This window comes from Pristiophorus japonicus, chromosome 7, assembly GCF_044704955.1.
Source record: "Pristiophorus japonicus isolate sPriJap1 chromosome 7, sPriJap1.hap1, whole genome shotgun sequence".
NCBI classification, from domain to species: Eukaryota; Metazoa; Chordata; class Chondrichthyes; family Pristiophoridae; genus Pristiophorus; species Pristiophorus japonicus.
Genome location: NC_091983.1, coordinates 204,579,238 through 204,595,814, shown reverse-complemented (window position 1 = coordinate 204,595,814; position 16,577 = coordinate 204,579,238). Strand labels below are relative to the sequence as shown.

Here is a 16,577-nt window from a genome sequence, read left to right as displayed (position 1 = left end):
GGGTCAAGGATGTTTCGGAGCAGGTGCACGGCATTCTGAAAAGGGAGGGAGAACAGCCAGTTGTCGTGATGCACATTGGTACCAACGACAGATAAAAAATGGGATGAGGTCCTACGAGACAAATTTAAGGAGCTAGGAGCTAAATTAAAAAGTAGGACCTCAAAAGTAGTAATCTCGGGATTGCTACCAGTGCCACATGCTAGTCAGAGTAGGAATCGCAGGATAGCGCAGATGAATACGTGGCTTGAGCAGTGGTGCAGCAGGGAGGGATTCAAATTCCTGGGGCATTGGAACCAGTTCTGGGGGAAGTGGGACCAGTACAAACCAGACGGTCTGCACCTGGTCAGGACTGGAACCAATGTCCTAGGGGGAGTGTTTGCTAGTGCTGTTGTGGAGGAGTTAAACTAATATGGCAGGGGGATGGGAACCAATGCAGGGAGACAGAGGGAAACAAAATGGAGACAGAAGCAAAAGACAGAAATGAGATGAGTAAAAGTGGAGGGCAGAAAAACCCAAGGCAAAAAACAAAAAGGACCAATGTACAGCAAAATTCTAAGTGTCAAAGTGTAATAAAAAGGCAAGCCTGAAAGCTCGGTGCCTCACTGCGAGGAGTATTCGGAATCCAGGAGAGGACTCTGAGCTAGTTAGAGTGGGTGAGAGCGCAGATGAACAGGACCCCAAGAAAGAATGCAAAAGGCAGGAGGCAACAGAGCAGTGGGGTAAGTGTAAACCACAAGGTGATAGGAAGGGACAATATGTATGAATATAAAGGGGCTGCAGGAGGGGTCAAAACTAAAAATCATGGTTTAAAAACTAGTATTAAAACACTTTACCTAAACGCACGCAGCATTCAAAATAAAGTAAATGAGTTGACGGCACAAATCATTACAAATGGGTATGATTTGGTGGCCATTACAGAAACGTGGTTGCAGGGTGGCCAAGACTGGGAATTAAACATACAGGGGTATCTGACAATTCGGAAGGATAAACAAGATGGGAAAGGAGGTGGGATAGCTCTGTTAATAAAGGATGATATCAGGGCAGTTGTGAGAGACGATATTGGCTCTAATGAACAAAATGTTGAATCATTGTGGGTGGAGATTAGAGATAGTAAGGGGAAAAAGTCACTGGTGGGCGTAGTTTATAGGCCCCCAAATAATAACTTCACGGTGGGGCAGACAATAATCAAGGGAATAATAGAGGCATGTGAAAAAGGAATGGCAGTAATCATGGGGGATTTTAAACTACATATCGATTGGTCAAATCAAATCGCACGGAGTAGCCTTGAGGAGGAATTCATAGAATGCACACGGGATTGTTTCTTAGAACAGTATGTTACAGAACCTACAAGGGAGCAAGCTATCTTAGATCTGGTCCTGTGTAATGAGACAGGAATAATAAACAATCTCCAAGTAAAAGATCCTCTCGGAATGAGTGATCACAGTTTGGTTGAATTTGTAATACAGATTGAGGGTGAGGAAGTAGTGTCTCAAACGAGCGTACTATGCTTAAACAAAGGGGACTACAGTGGGATGAGGGCAGAGTTAGCTAAAGTAGTCTGGGAACATAGACTAAACGGTGGCACAATTGAGGAACAGTGGAGGACTTTTAAGGAGCTCTTTCATAGTGCTCAACAAAAATATATTCCAGTGAAAAAGAAGGGCAGTAAGAGAAGGGATAACCAGCCATGGATAACCAAAGAAATAAAGGAGAGTATCAAATTAAAAACCAATGCGTATAAGATGGCCAAGGTTAGTGGGAAATTAGAAGATTGGGAAAATTTTAAACGACAGCAAAGAATGACTAAGAAAGCAATAAAGAAAAGAAAGATAAATTACGAAAGTAAACTTGCACAAAACCTAAAAACAGATAGTAAAAGCTTTTACCGATATATAAAACGGAAGAGGGTGACTAAAGTAAATGTTGGTCCCTTAGAAGATGAGAAGGGGGATTTAATAATGGGAAATGTGGAAATGGCTGAGACCGTAAACAATTATTTTGCTTCGGACTTCACAGTGGAAGACACAAAAACCATGCCAAAAATTGCTGGTCACAGGAATGTGGGAGTGGAGGATCTTGAGACAATCACCATCACTAGGGAGGTAGTGCTGGACAGGCTAATGGGACTTGAGGTAGACAAGTCCCCTGGTCCTGATAAAATGCATCCCAGGGTGGTAAAAGAGATGGCGGAAGTTATAGTAGATGCATTCGTTATAATCTACCAAAATTCTCTGGACTCTGGGGAGGTACCAGCGGATTGGAAAGCAGCTAATGTAACGCCTCTGTTTAAAAAAGGGGGCAGACAAAAGACAGGTAACTTTAGGCCGGTTAGTTTAACATCTGTAGTGGGGAAAATGCTTGAAGCTATCATTAAGGAAGAAATAGCGGGACATCTAGATAGGAATAATGCAATCAAGCAGACGCAACATGGATTCATGAATAGGAAATCATGTTTAACTAATTTACTGGAATTCTTTGAGGATATAACGAGCATGGTGGATAGAGGTGTACCGATGGATGTGGTGTATTTAGATTTCCAAAAGGCATTCGATAAGGTGCCACACAAAAGGTTACTGCAGAAGATAAAAGGTACGCGGAGTCCCGAAATGTATTAGCATGGATCGAGAATTGGCTGGCTAACAGAAAGCAGAGAGTCGGGATAAATGAGTCCTTTTTGGGTTGGAAATCGGTGGTTAGTGGTGTGCCACAGGGATCGGTGCTGGGACCACAACTGTTTACAATATACATAGATGACCTGGAAGAGGGGACAGAGTGTAGTGTAACTAAATTTGCAGATGACACAAAGATTAGTGGAAAAGCGGGTTGTGTAGAGGACACAGAGAGGCTGCAAAGAGATTTAGATAGGTTAAGCGAATGGGCTAAGATTTGGCAGATGGAAAACAATGTTGGAAAATGTGAGGTCATCCACCTTGGGAAAAAAAAACAATAAAAGGGAATATTATTTGAATGGGGAGAAATTACAACATGCTGCGGTGCAGAGGGACCTGGGGGACCTTGTGCATGAATCCCAAAAAGTTAGTTTGCAGGTGCAGCAGGTAATCAGGAAGGCGAATGGAATGTTGGCCTTCATTGCGAGAGGGATGGAGTACAAAAGCAGGGAGGTCCTGCTGCAACTGTACAGAGTATTAGTGAGGCCGCACCTGGAGTATTGCGTGCAGTTTTGGTCACCTTACTTAAGGAAGGATATACTAGCCTTGGAGCGGGTACAGAGACGATTCACTAGGCTGATTCCGGAGATGAGGGGGTTACCTTATGATGATAGATTGAGTAGACTGGGTCTTTACTCGTTGGAGTTCAGAAGGATGAGGGGTGATCTTATAGAAACATTTAAAATCATGAACGGGATAGACAAGATAGAGGCAGAGAGGTTGTTTCCACTGGTCGGGGAGACTAGAACTAGGGGGCACAGCCTCAAAATACGGGGGAGCCAATTTAAAATCGAGTTGAGAAGGAATTTCTTCTCCCAGAGGGTTGTGAATCTGTAGAATTCTCTGCCCAAGGAAGCAGTTGAGGCTAGCTCATTGAATGTATTCAAATCACAGATAGATAGATTTTTAACCAATAAGGGAATTAAGGGTTATGGGGAGCGGGCGTGTAAGTGGAGCCGAGTCCACGGCCAGATCAACCATGATCTTTTTGAATGGCGGAGCAGGCTCGAGGGGCTAGATGGTCTACTCCTGTTCCTAATTCTTATGTTCTTATGTCCAGTTCAGAGTCACATAGGATGCCAAAGTTGTGAACAATCTGGTTCAGCTGGGGACAGGGATTTTATTGGTGACAAGAGTACAGAGGTTGTGGTGGGGGCTAAAGACACTAGCTTCGGTTTGATCCATGTTTAACCAGAGGAAATCAAGACTGGAACCCAGGTAAGCAGTCTGACAACATAGACACATTGGAGGGATCGAAAGAGAGGAGAGAGAAGTAGAGTCGAGTATTGATAGCGTACATGCGGTAGCTAACCCCATGCTTGCGTATTATGTCGCCAAGGAGCAGCATGCAGATAAGGGAGGGGGGAGGGGTCAATGATAGATCATTATGGGATTCCGCAGGTAATGTCTTGCGGGTAAAAGGAGAAATTGTTGCAGATGCTCTGGCTACAATTGGATGAATACATACACACATATCATTAATAAACTACTACTAAATAAGTTCCTACTTACAAGTTGTCAGTGTAGCCACTGGTAACACTGCTGTATTATCCTAGGGCACATGCCCTGTGACTTATTGCTCTTAGCTGCTTTTGAAATTATCCATTTCCTTTTTCTAATAGGGGCATAGTAGGTTTTAAGAAAAATCTACAAGGAAATATGTAGTTCAAAGGAAACACAACGGGATGTGAAAAAGTACATGCCACAGTTTCAGACAGGCAATTTGAAACATTTATTACCAGAAACATATTTTACTATTTTCAAAGAACATTATGTTGTTGGCAACTCAACAAAGGAAGTCACTTGGCATTTGCCAAGAATCTGCAGAGTCGGAAGTGGCATTTGTTATAATATTCTCGAAACTTTTTACTTCTCCAACAGTATAAATCTAAACAGGTTTGAACAAAGCAGCCCTGATACAGCATGTAAAAGAAACATGCAGCTTTATATATTGCCTTATCACGTCTCAGAAATGTTTCAAAATACTTCACATAAAATTAATTAATTTTAAATGCAGTGGCTGATGTGTGTGCAAATACAATTTGCAGTTAGCAATACTAAACAAACAACAATGAGATGAAAGGCAAATTAAATCGGTTTTATGGGTGCTGACTGAGGTGAGGTGACAAGCATAGTACACCAGAACTCCTTGCTCTTCCTTAAGTAGAGCAATTAGATGGTTAATGCCCACCTAAACGGAGGAAAAAGATGGGACCATGATTGAACAGGTCATCTGAAGTTCAGCATCTCTGACAATGCAGCAGTCCCTCAACTGCAGTGGATTGTCAGCTTAGATATTGCGATAGAATATGAAGAGGCAAGGATGAGATTGTCGTCTTTCACTGTGATCCAGTATCATGTGAGCTGTTCCTCCAGACATTTTTTACTTCCAGACATGTTTTACTAGACAGGTAACCAAGGAAATATATGGAAACAAAATAGTTTTCATGCTGTCCCTAGTATGCAGGATAATTACTAAACTGTTTATTCCTTTCATCGTAACAAATGCTTTATTGCACAAGGCAATTCAAACAAACTGTCAGAACAAAAGACCCCAATGAGCTAAATGCTCGAAAACAATACAAGCTAAGTAATTTAAATAAACAACCTAGTTAAAATAATAATCTCAACAGCTTAAATATCTAGATTTCAATTTTGCACATAGGACAAACCTATGATAACTCCTACGCACATCAGCTATTATGGAAAATTGCATTACAAAAGTGTCCGCATTTTTTTGCAATCACTGTGGCCCCTGTAGGTGGCACTGTGACGAGGCTTTCAATGTTAGCAGCGTTACCACACCTTGCCAGTCACAGAACATATTAGCATAACTTGATGGATTCTACCTCTCTCAAAACCTTCTTTTGAATGTGTCATTCTCCTTGCGTGACCAAGTACTTCAAGTTCATCCCAGAGAACATAAACAACTCTCCTTCGATTATTCGCCAATCCACCCTCTACTCCTACTTCAGACACCAAATGTGAGAAGCTCATGAACCTTTTCATATCCAAAAGCAAGAGAATCTTCCCTCTGCGCCTGCCCATTCTGACCTTTCCTGCACTCCTTTTGCACGAGATTCTTCTCCATCTCTCCCCTTCCCTTCCCAGCCGCCGTCACTAAATTTAACTCTTTCATGAAGGGAAAGTGGAAAGTAACATTCGTGGCACATGTGTGTCAGGCAATGACAATCCGCAAAAAGAGAACCTCTCTACCTCCTCTTGATATTCAATGGCATCACCATCTCAGAGTCCCCTACCATAAACATCATGGGGTCACCAACTCAACTGGGCCAGTCATATAAATGTCATGGTTACTAGAATAGGATGGGTATGCTACGGTGAGTGGCTCACCTCCCGACACCCAAAGCCTTTCCATGACCACCAAGGCACAAGTAAGGAATGCAATGGAATACTCGCTACTTGCCTAGATGAGTGCAGCTGCAACATTCAAGAAACTCAACACCATTCAGGTTTAATTTTTCCCTACCCAAATGTGCGACAGGATCCTACTTGCATGTGGTGGCTGATGAAATAAGAATTTAAATGTTTTCACACTTCCAAAGACAACCCCTCTTCCATCCTGAAAAGGCACTATTTTATTAGGTTGCTACCGATGATATTACTGAACAGAGTCAAACAGCAGACTCTTACTCTTACATACACAAACAAACATACACACTAAAAATACTTACATCTGTTAACAAGGGACACCAATGATTTATTTGGCATTGAAGTATCACAGCAGGCCTGGCAGAACTGTTGTACCCTTCACAACTTCTGATGTACCTTACCAAACATACTTTTCTCATTTTAAAATCTATTTTAATACTCTTGTTTTAAATTGCAACTATTTCATAGATGGTATAAATAACAAGGCCTCAATGCAAGTGTTTCTTTCTGCTCTTTATGTTATTAGATTTGTCTATATATTAGTATTTTTCTGTGCAACAAAACACCCTTCAGGATCAAACAAGGGCAAAATAGTCATATAAAGGAATTACAATTTTCTTTGTCTCAGCATTCAGCTTTTGTTTATTGCTTGCTGTGCCACTGATAATTGTCAGCCACATAGCGAAGTTCTCCCGGTGACCAGACCACATTTATCCCTCAACCAACCACAAAAACAGGTTATCTTGTCATTTATTTCACTGCTCTTTTCCTACAATACAACAGTGCCTAAGGGCCCAAGTTTGCCCCCCCCCCCCCGGGTTAAAACGGCGCACCCTTTCTACACTAAAAACGGCGCTGAAAACTTACCTAGGAATTCTCCCCGCTCTTTGGAACGTCACAGGCCTTGGCGTCGCGCAGCACAAGCAGTGGGGGGACGGGGGCGGAGCCAGGTCCCAGTGCTGAAAACAGTGCCAGGACCTCTGCACATGCGCACAATCTATGCAGGCTGTGTGGGAGGAGCTGAATGGGCTCCCTCATCGGCGGCTAGCTGCTAGTGCTTTCCGTAAGTAAAGCTTTGCTGAAGGTAGGACTTCCATTTTTTATTTGTTTATTTATTGATTGATTGGTTGATTGATTATGTGGTCCTAAATTCTTGTTTGATTTACATTCAAGTTTACTTTTCATCTGCTTTCAAAAGGAATTCTGTAAAATAGTTTGGCTGAAAATCTTATTTACAGGACTTGCTATAAGTATTTGCTAGTTTACCAATCCATTTTTAATCTAGTTGTTTAGTGCTTTGTAAGTTTTGGTGCTCGGTGCAGGTCCTCTCAGCTTCCTTGTATTTTTTAATCTGTTATTGAATGCTTATTTTTGTGCTTTGTTTAGTGCTTGGTGCTTTAAATGTACTGTTTTGTTTAGTGCTTGGTGCTTTAAATGTACTTATGCTTCTTTAATGTTGTTGTGAAGGTATTTAGTGCTTTGCAAGGTCCTCTCACTTCCCTTCTCCTCTTCCTTCTCCTCTTCCCCCCCGCCCCATCTCTGGCTACCTGCGCTGATTTCTTAACTCACCGCAAGGTTTTTTTGTGCGGCCACAAGTGGCCTAAGTTAGTTATAGTAACTTTTAGCTGTCTAAACTTGCTTAAATGGCCAAAACAGGCGCAAGTGGCTGGTAACGCCCCCTTTTGAAACAAATCTAAACTAAAAAAAAACCTAACTAACTCACTTACACTGGAACAAATTAAATGGGCAGAATTGCAATTTTTACGATACTCCAAAACAATCCAGTTGCCGCAAAAAAAAAAATGGAGTTATTCCTTGGCAAACTTGGGCCCTATACTTCAGAAGTACTTAAATTGATGTGCAGCACTTTGGGTCATCCTGAGGAAATGAGCAGCATTATATAAATGCAAGTTTTTTCTTTACATTAATCAGGATTGAAATCTAATATTATCGGATGTTACTATTACAGCTAAACTAAAAGATCAGGCACTTTTGATATGGAACTTTAATAGATCCATGTGGACTTGCCTGTTTTTTTTTCAAAACAGAAGTACCTCTTTGATTAGTCAGTGCACAACAGAGGCGTTAAGGTGAAATGCATTCTGGCGGTCTCCATCCAGTTCATTTTGGGGATATGCCCACAGCATAAAACTACCCCCAATTTCTTTATTTGTCCCATTACCATCCCCCTTTGCCTTGTACCATCATCCCTTTTGTCATTTAATCACTCCTGCCTTCCACCCTATCACAGACCGACCCCTTATATTCATTACTTCCCTCCCTTTTTCCTTGCCTCTGTACTTGCTTAAAACCTGTTAGATATGTTAAAAATTTTCAGCTCTGACAAAAGGTCTTTGATCTGAAACATTAACTTGGTTTCTCTCTCCACATATGCTGCCTGACCTGCTGAGTGTTTCCAGCATTTTCTGTTTGTATTCCTAATTTAGCAATCTGATATCATAGGATGACATAATCTGCTAACAAAGGGTGACATAAGGAAAGTAGTGAGGAAGGATCTTGGCTCAGAAGAGCAAATGGAATCAGTGTGGGTGGAGGGCAGAAAACACTGGTAGAAGTAGTTTATTGGTCCCCTAACAGTAGCTATACTTTTGGATCGAGTAGTAATATTTATAGGTCCCCTAACAGTAGCTATACTGTTGGATATAGTAACAAAGATAATGCAACAATCGTGGGAGACTTTAATCTTCACATAGACTGAACAAATCAAATTGGCAAAAGTAATTTGGAGGATGAGTTCATAGAATGCATTTGAGAGTTTCCTAGAATATATAATGACACCAACCAGGGAAGAGCTATTTTAGATCTTGTTTTGTGTAATGAAACAGGGTTAATTAGTAATCTCATAGTAAGGGATCCTCGGGGGAAAGAGTGATCATAATATGATAGAATTTTACATTGAGTTCAAGAGTCATGTACTTGAGTCCAAAAACAGTGTATTAAACAAATAAATACATAGGTATGAAGGGAGAGTTGGCCATGGTAAATTGGGAAATTAGATTAAAAGGTATGACAGTACATGAGCAGCAATGGCGAACATTTGAAGAAATATTTCATAATTCTCAATCAATATACATTCCATTGAGAAATAAAAACTCCATAGGAAATGTGATCCATCCATGGCTAACTAAAGAAGTTAAGGATAGTATTAGATTAGAAGAGGCTTATAATGTCACCATGAAGAATAGAAAGCCTGAGGATTGGGAGTGTATTAGAAACCAGGAAAGGATGACCTGAAAATTGATAGAGGGAGAAAATCGAATATGAGAGACAACTTGCAAGAAATATAGATTTCAAGAGTATGTAAAAAGAGAGTACAAAAAGTAAGTGTGGGTCTTTTAGGCTGAGAAAGGAGAAATTATAAATGGGGAATAAGAAAATGGCAGAGACATTAAACAAATATGGCTAATGATACTTAAAGGGTTGACGGTGGATAGGCAATGGCAGACATTTAAATATCACATGGATGAACTTCAACAATTGTACATTTCTGTCTGGAGTAAAAATAAAATGGGGAAGATAGCTCAACCGTGGCTAACAAAGGAAATTAGGGACAGTGTTAAATCCAAGGAAGAGGCACATAAATTGGCCAGAAAAAGTAGCAAACCTGAGGACTGGGAGAAATTTAGAATCCAGCAGAGGACAAAGTGTTTAATTAGGAGGGGGAAAATAGAGTATGAAAGGAAGCTTGCTGGGAACATAAAAACTGACTGCAAAAGCTTCTATAGATATGTGAAGAGAAAGAGAGTAGTGAAGACAAACGTAGGTCCCTTGCAGTCAGAATCAGGTGAATTTAATAATGGGGAACAGAGAAATGGCAGACCAATTGAACAAATACTTTGGTTCTGTCTTCACGAAGGAAGACACGAATAACCTTCCGGAAATACTAGAGGACAGAGGATCTAGCGAGAAGGAAGAAATGAAGGAAATCATTATTATGCAGGAAATTGTGTTAGGGAAATTGATGGGATTGAAGGCCAATAAATCCCCAGGACCAGATAAGTACTCTGGGATACAGACTAAGGAAGTGGCCCTAGAAATAGTGGATGCATTGGTGATCATTTTCCAACAGTCTATCAACTCTGAGTCAGTTCCTATGGACTGGAGGGTAGCTAATGTAACACCACTTTTTTAAAAAAGGAGGGAGCGAGAAAACGGGGAATTAAAGACCGGTTAAGCCTGACATCAGTAGTGGGGAAAATGTTGGATTCAAAGATGAAATTAGCAGCATATTTGGAAAGCAGTGACAGGGTCAGTCCAAGTCAGCATGGATTTATGAAAGGGAAATCATGCTCGACAAATCTTCTAGAATTTTTTGAGGATGTAACTAGTAGAGTGGACAAGGGAGAACCAGTGGATGTGGTGTATTTGGACTTTCAAAAAGCTTTTGACAAGGTCCCACACAAGAGATTGTTGTGCAAAATTAAAGCACATGGTATTGGGGGTAATGTATTGACGTGGATAGAGAACTGGTTGGCAGACAGGAAGCAGAGAGTCGGGATAAACGAGCCCTTTTCAGAATGAACTGTGAGGGGGACGCTAAGAGGCTGCAGGGTGACTTGGACAGGTTAGGCAAGTGGGCAAATGCATGGCAGAAACAGTATAATGTGGATAAATGTGAGGTTATCCACTTTGGTGGCAAAAACAGGAAGGCAGAATATGATCTGAATGGCAGATTAGGAAAAGGGGAGGTGCAATGAGACCTGGTTGTCATGGTACATCAGTCATTGAAAGTTGGCATGCAGGTACAGCACGCGGTGAAGGCGGCAAATGGCATGTTGGTCTTCATAGCTAGGGGAGTTGAGTATAGGAGCAGGGAGGTCTTACAGCAGTTATGCAGGGCCTTGGTAAGGCCTCACCTGGAATACTGTGTTCAGTTTTGGTCTCCTAATCTGAGGAAGGACGTTCTTGCTATTGAGGGAGTGCAGCGAAGGTTCACCAGACTGATTCCCGGGATGGCAGGACTGACATATATGAGGAGAGACTGGATCGACTGGGCCTGTATTCACTCGAGTTTAGATGAATGAGAGGGGATCTCATAGAAACATATAAAATTCTGACGGGACTGGACAGGTTAGATGTAGGAAGAATGTTCCCGATGTTGGGGAAGTCCAGAACCAGGGATCACAGTCTAAGGATAAGGGGTAAGCCATTTAGGACCGAGATGAGGAGGAATTTCTTCACTCACAGAGTTGTGAACCTGTGGAATTCTCTACCGCAGAGAGTTGTTGATGCCAGTTCATTAGATATATTCAAGAGGGAGTTAGATATGGCCCTTATGGCTAAAAGGATCAAGGGGTATGGAGAGAAAGCAGGAAAGGGGTAATGAGGTGAATGATCAGCCATTATCTTATTGAATGGAAGTGCAGGCTCGAAGGGCCGAATGACCTACTCCTGCGCCTATTTTCTGTGTTATATCTTTCTTCACAGTAGAAGACATAAAGATATACCAGAAATAGTAGGGAACCAAGAGTTTAATGAGAGTGAGGAACTTAAAGTAATTGATATTAGTGAAGAAAAAGTAGTGCAGAAATTAATGGGACTAAAAGCCAGCAAATCTCCTGGACCTGACAGCCCACATCCTAAAAGTGGTGACTGCAGAGATAGTGAATGCATTCATTGGGATCTTCCAAAATTCCCTAGATTCTAAAACGGTTCCAGTTGATTTTAAAGTAGCAAATGTAATGCTATTTAAAAGGAAAGAGAGAGAACACAGGCTACTACAGGCCAGTTAGCCTGACATCAGTCATCAGGAAAATGTTGGAATCCATTATTAAGGAAGTGGTAACAGGGCGAGAAAGATTGAGGAGAGGGTTGGGGCAATGACGCAGCCCTGTTTGACCCCGGTCCGGATGTGGATTGGGTCTGTGATGGATCCGTTGGTAAGGATCATGGCCTGCATGTCATCATGGAGCAGGCAGAGGATGGTGACGAACTTTTGGAATGGAGGACGACACTCCATAGACCTTCGCGGTTGACAGTGTCAAAGGCCTTTGTAAGTTCGAAGAAAGCCATATACAAGGGCTGGCGCTGTTCCCTGCATTTTTCCTGTCGCTGCCGCGCTGCAAAAATCACTTCCGTTGTGCCCCATAGGGGACGAAATCCGCACTGTGACTCCGGGAGGAGCTCCTCGGCCACGGGAAGAAGACAGTTGAGGAGGACTCTAGCGCCGACTTTCCCAGTGGCTGATAGCAGGGAGATTTCTCTGTCGTTGCCGCAGTCGGACTTGTCCCCTTTTTAAAAAATGGTCACGATTACTGCATCTCTGAGATCCCCCGGTATGCTCAGAGACATGGACCATGTACAGTAGACACCTCAAGCTGCTGGAGAAATATCAAACAACGAGTCTCCGCAAGATCCTACAAATCCCCTGGGAGGACAGGCGCACCAATATCAGCGTCCTTATTCAGGCTAACATCCCCAGCATTGAAGCACTGACCACACTCGATCAGCTCCGCTGGGCAGGCCACATAGTCCGCATGCCAGACACGAGACTCCCAAAGCAAATGCTCTACTCGGAGCTCCTTCACGGCAAACGAGCGAAAGGTGGGCAGCGGAAACGCTACAAGGACACCCTCAAACTCAAAGCCTCCCTGATAAAGTGCAACATCCCCACTGACACCTGGGAGTCCCTGGCCCAAGGCCGCCCTAAGTGGAGGAAGTGCATCCGAGAGGGCGCTGAGCACCTCGAGTCTCAACGCTGAGAGCATGCAGAAATCAAGAGCAGCCAGCGGAAAGAGCATGTGGCAAACCAGTCCCACCCACCCCTTCCCTCAACGACTATCTGTCCCACCTGTGACAGAGTCTGTGGCTCTCGAATTGGACTGTTCAGCCATCAAAGAATCACTTCAGGAGTGGAAGCAAGTCTTCCTCGATTCCGAGGGACTGCCTAGGATGATGATGATGGTAACAGGCACTTAGAAAATTAGAATTCAAGGCAGAGTCAACATGGTTTTGAGAAAGGGAAATCATGTTTGACAAATTTCTTCAGATTTTTTTTTGAGGATAGAGCTAGCAGGGTAAATAAAGGGGAACCAGTGGATGTAGTATATTTAAATTTTCAAAAGCTATTTGATAAGGTGCCACACGAAAGGTTGTTACACAAGATATGGGCTCATGGGTTGGGAGCAATATATTAGCATGGATAGAGAATTGGTTAAAAGACAGAAAACGGAGTATAGGAATAAAGGGGTCATTTTCAGATTGGCTGGTTGATACTAGTGGGGTGCCGTAAGGGTCAGTGTCGGGGCCTCAACTATTTACAATTTATATTATTGACTTAGATGAAGGGACTGAGTATAATGTATCCAAGTTTGCGGACGATACAATGCTTGGTGGAAAAGTAAGCTGTGAGGAGGACACAGAGTCGCAAAGGGATATAGACAGGTTAGGTGAGTGGACAAGAAGGTGGAAGATGAAGAATAATGTGGAGATGTGAGGTTATACCACTTTGGTAGTAAGAATAGAAAAACAGAATTTTTAAAAAAATGTTGAGAAACTATTAAATGTTGGTGTTCAGAGGGATTTGGTTGTCCTAGTACACACAAGAAGATAAGAAAAAGGAGCTGGAGTAGGTCATTTGGCCCTTCGAGCCTGCTCCACCATTCAACAAGATCATGGCTGATCTTCTACTCAACTCCACCTTCCCGCACTATCCCCATATCCCTTAATTCCCTTTGTTCCCAAAAATGTATCGACCTCGGTCTTGAATATACTCACCGACTGAGAATCCACAGCTCTCTGGGGTAGAAAATTCTAAAGATTCACAACCCTTTGAGTAAAGAAATTTCTCCTCAGCTCAGTCCTAAATGCCCAACCCTTTATTTTGAGACTGTGACCCCATGTTCTAGATTCTCCAGCCAGGGGAAATACCTTCTCAGCATTAACCTCATAAAGTCCCTTAAGAATGTTATATGTTTCAACTAGATCACTTCCTATTCTTCTAAACACCAGGGAATATAGGCCTAGTTTACTAAATCTCTCTTCATAGGGCAATCCTCTCATACCAGGAACCAGTCTAGTGAACCTTTGTTGCACTCCCTCAAAGACAAGTATGTCTTTTCTTGGATAAGGAGACCAAACTGTACTCCAGGTGCGGTCTCACAAATGCCTTGTATAATGCCAAGCATAGAGAGTTAATGTGCAGGTACAGCAAGCAATTAGGAAGGCAAATGGTACGGTGACCTTTATTGCAAGGGGGTTGGAGTACAAGAGTACAGAGCTTTGGTGAACCACACCTGGAGTACTGTGCACCGTTTTGGGCTCCTTATTTAAGGAAGGAAATACTTGCCTTAGAGGGGTGCAATGAAGGTTCACTGGATTGATTCCTGGGATGAGAGAATTGTCCTATGAGGAGAGATTGAGTAGAATAGGCCTATACTCTCTGGAGTTTTAAGAATGATAGGTGATCTCATTGAAACATGCAACATTCTGAGAGGGCTTGACAGGGTAGATGCTGAGAGGCTGTGTCCCCTAGCTAGTCTAGAACTAGGGGCACAGTCTCAGGAAAAAGGGTTGGCCATTTAAAACTGAAATGAGGAGAAATTTCTTTACTCAGAGGGTTGTGAATCTTTGGAAGTCTCTACCCCAGAGGGCTATGGATGCTCAAATGTTGAGTATATTCAAGGCAGAGATCGATAGATTTTTGGCCTCTAAGGGAATCAAGGGATATGTGATCGACGAAAAAGTGGAGTTGAGGTCGAAGATCTTATTGAGTGGTCAAGCAGGCTCGAGGGGCCATATGGCCTACTCCAGCTCCTATTTCTTAAGTTCTAACAAGTTCAGACAAGCATAGGACTGTTGGTGTGGTAAATGGAAAAAAAAATCACGCTGATACAGAAGGAGCTTGTCCCATCGTTACAGTAATGTTTTTTCTATTCTATCCCATGTCAAACTGTTAGAATACTTAATGCTGAATAATGGGCCGAATATTGCTGGAAAAATAATGGCATATTAACATTGCATGCCATTATTAATGTGTAAATCGGCCAGCAAGTTCAGGGGATTAAGAGATACGCTGTGAGTTGCGCATTATTTGTCCATTAAACGCACTGCACAAAGTTAAATCTGGTAATTAAAAGTGTAAGTACCCTTTTAACAATGTGATAATAGTTAACACAATGTCAATCAATCTCACTGACCCAGAATGAGAACAATTTAAGATGGTTAATCTCATTCCTGCATGTAGGAAATTGTTTAGATATTTTAAAAATGTCAAATTAAAATTTTTCTTCTTACTTTTCTTGTCTGATTTCTTTTCTCTTTTAATTCAATTTCTTTCCTGCTCTTTATTTCTCTTTCTTTACCCGATTTGATTCTAATTCTCCCACTCTAATTTACCCTCCTTCTCTGTGATTCCTGTGTTCCTTAATCCTTAAACCTCATTGGTTAAGGAGATACATTGTGGGTCCCACTGTTCACTAAGGTCCCAGATGCCCCGTTGTCCTTGTCCTGCTGACATCAGCTCTTACTCCCAGCAAGTTATGATAGCTGAAGGGTGCAGGAAAAAGTTAAACTAATGGGCCATGCCATGAGATGCCCTGTTTCCATCTATAATCATTCACCTTGATGAGTACAGATTTCACACAAAAAAAAGATTAAAAAAAGAATCAGGATGCTGGATAATACATAGACATAAAGAGCTCAGCAATAATGATATGGCAGCCCTCTTTGCTCCTGAAGTTGCTATTAAAGACAAAAACAAGCTAATCTACACCAAAGTTGCTTGAATTAGCTGCTTATTTAGTTTATATTAATTAAACAATAAATTTACCCAGTTATTCTTTCTTCCTGCATAGATTTCCATGTTGTCTCCAAATTCAGGCCCCTCCTGTAGTGCTGTATACTCAAACATAAGGCGTGAGCTTTCGTGGAGTCGATCACATTGGTATTTGTGGTATTGTTGCACCAGTTCTTTAATAACAAGCAGAAGACAGTCTGGATTCTGGGAGTTCCAGTCATTCAGATGCTACACATTGTGGCAAAGACAGAGACAGAAAAAACATTCGGGTTAGTGTTTGGATCTCTGCAGACCTCAATACAAATTCAATTCAAACACTTGTATTGGGCTTAGACCACACCATGCTTTTCCATCTACAGGTGCTTTCACTTTACTAAATATTTTTGTTGCTGGCATGGCAGATGTGGTGCTCTACCCGCTTTTTACATTTGCCACTCGATGCCAGACTCTGTAGGGCTGCTGGACTCCACTGTGCAATACTGTGGCACAACTGCAGACCAGAAGGCCTTACTTACTCTGACAACAGATTTGTCGACCCACATTTTGACTGTCATCTCCCTGTAAGACCAGTTTATATTTAAAGGAGCACCCTACATCTGCAGCTGGCTGCACGCCTCTATTGTAAAAATACCAATGAGAATCACAGAATCTTACAGCACAGAAGGAGACCACTCAGACCGTCATACCTGTAACTCTTTAAAAGAGCTATCCAATTAGTCCCACTCCTTCCCACAGCCCTGCAATGGGTTTCCTTTTCA

General features: G+C 42.1%; 1 protein-coding gene across 4 annotated transcripts in view; it reads right to left on the bottom strand.

Moving 5' to 3' along the window:
• The window catches only part of babam2 (BRISC and BRCA1 A complex member 2), a 278,819-nt gene that overhangs the window by 193,730 nt on the left and 68,512 nt on the right, over nucleotides 1-16,577 (bottom strand). For all 4 annotated transcript variants that reach the window (XM_070885724.1, XM_070885727.1, XM_070885725.1 and 1 more), the window contains exon 5: nucleotides 15,853-16,047. In XM_070885724.1, coding sequence (XP_070741825.1) covers nucleotides 15,853-16,047 — 195 coding nt within the window. The remainder of the gene's footprint in view (nucleotides 1-15,852; nucleotides 16,048-16,577) is intronic.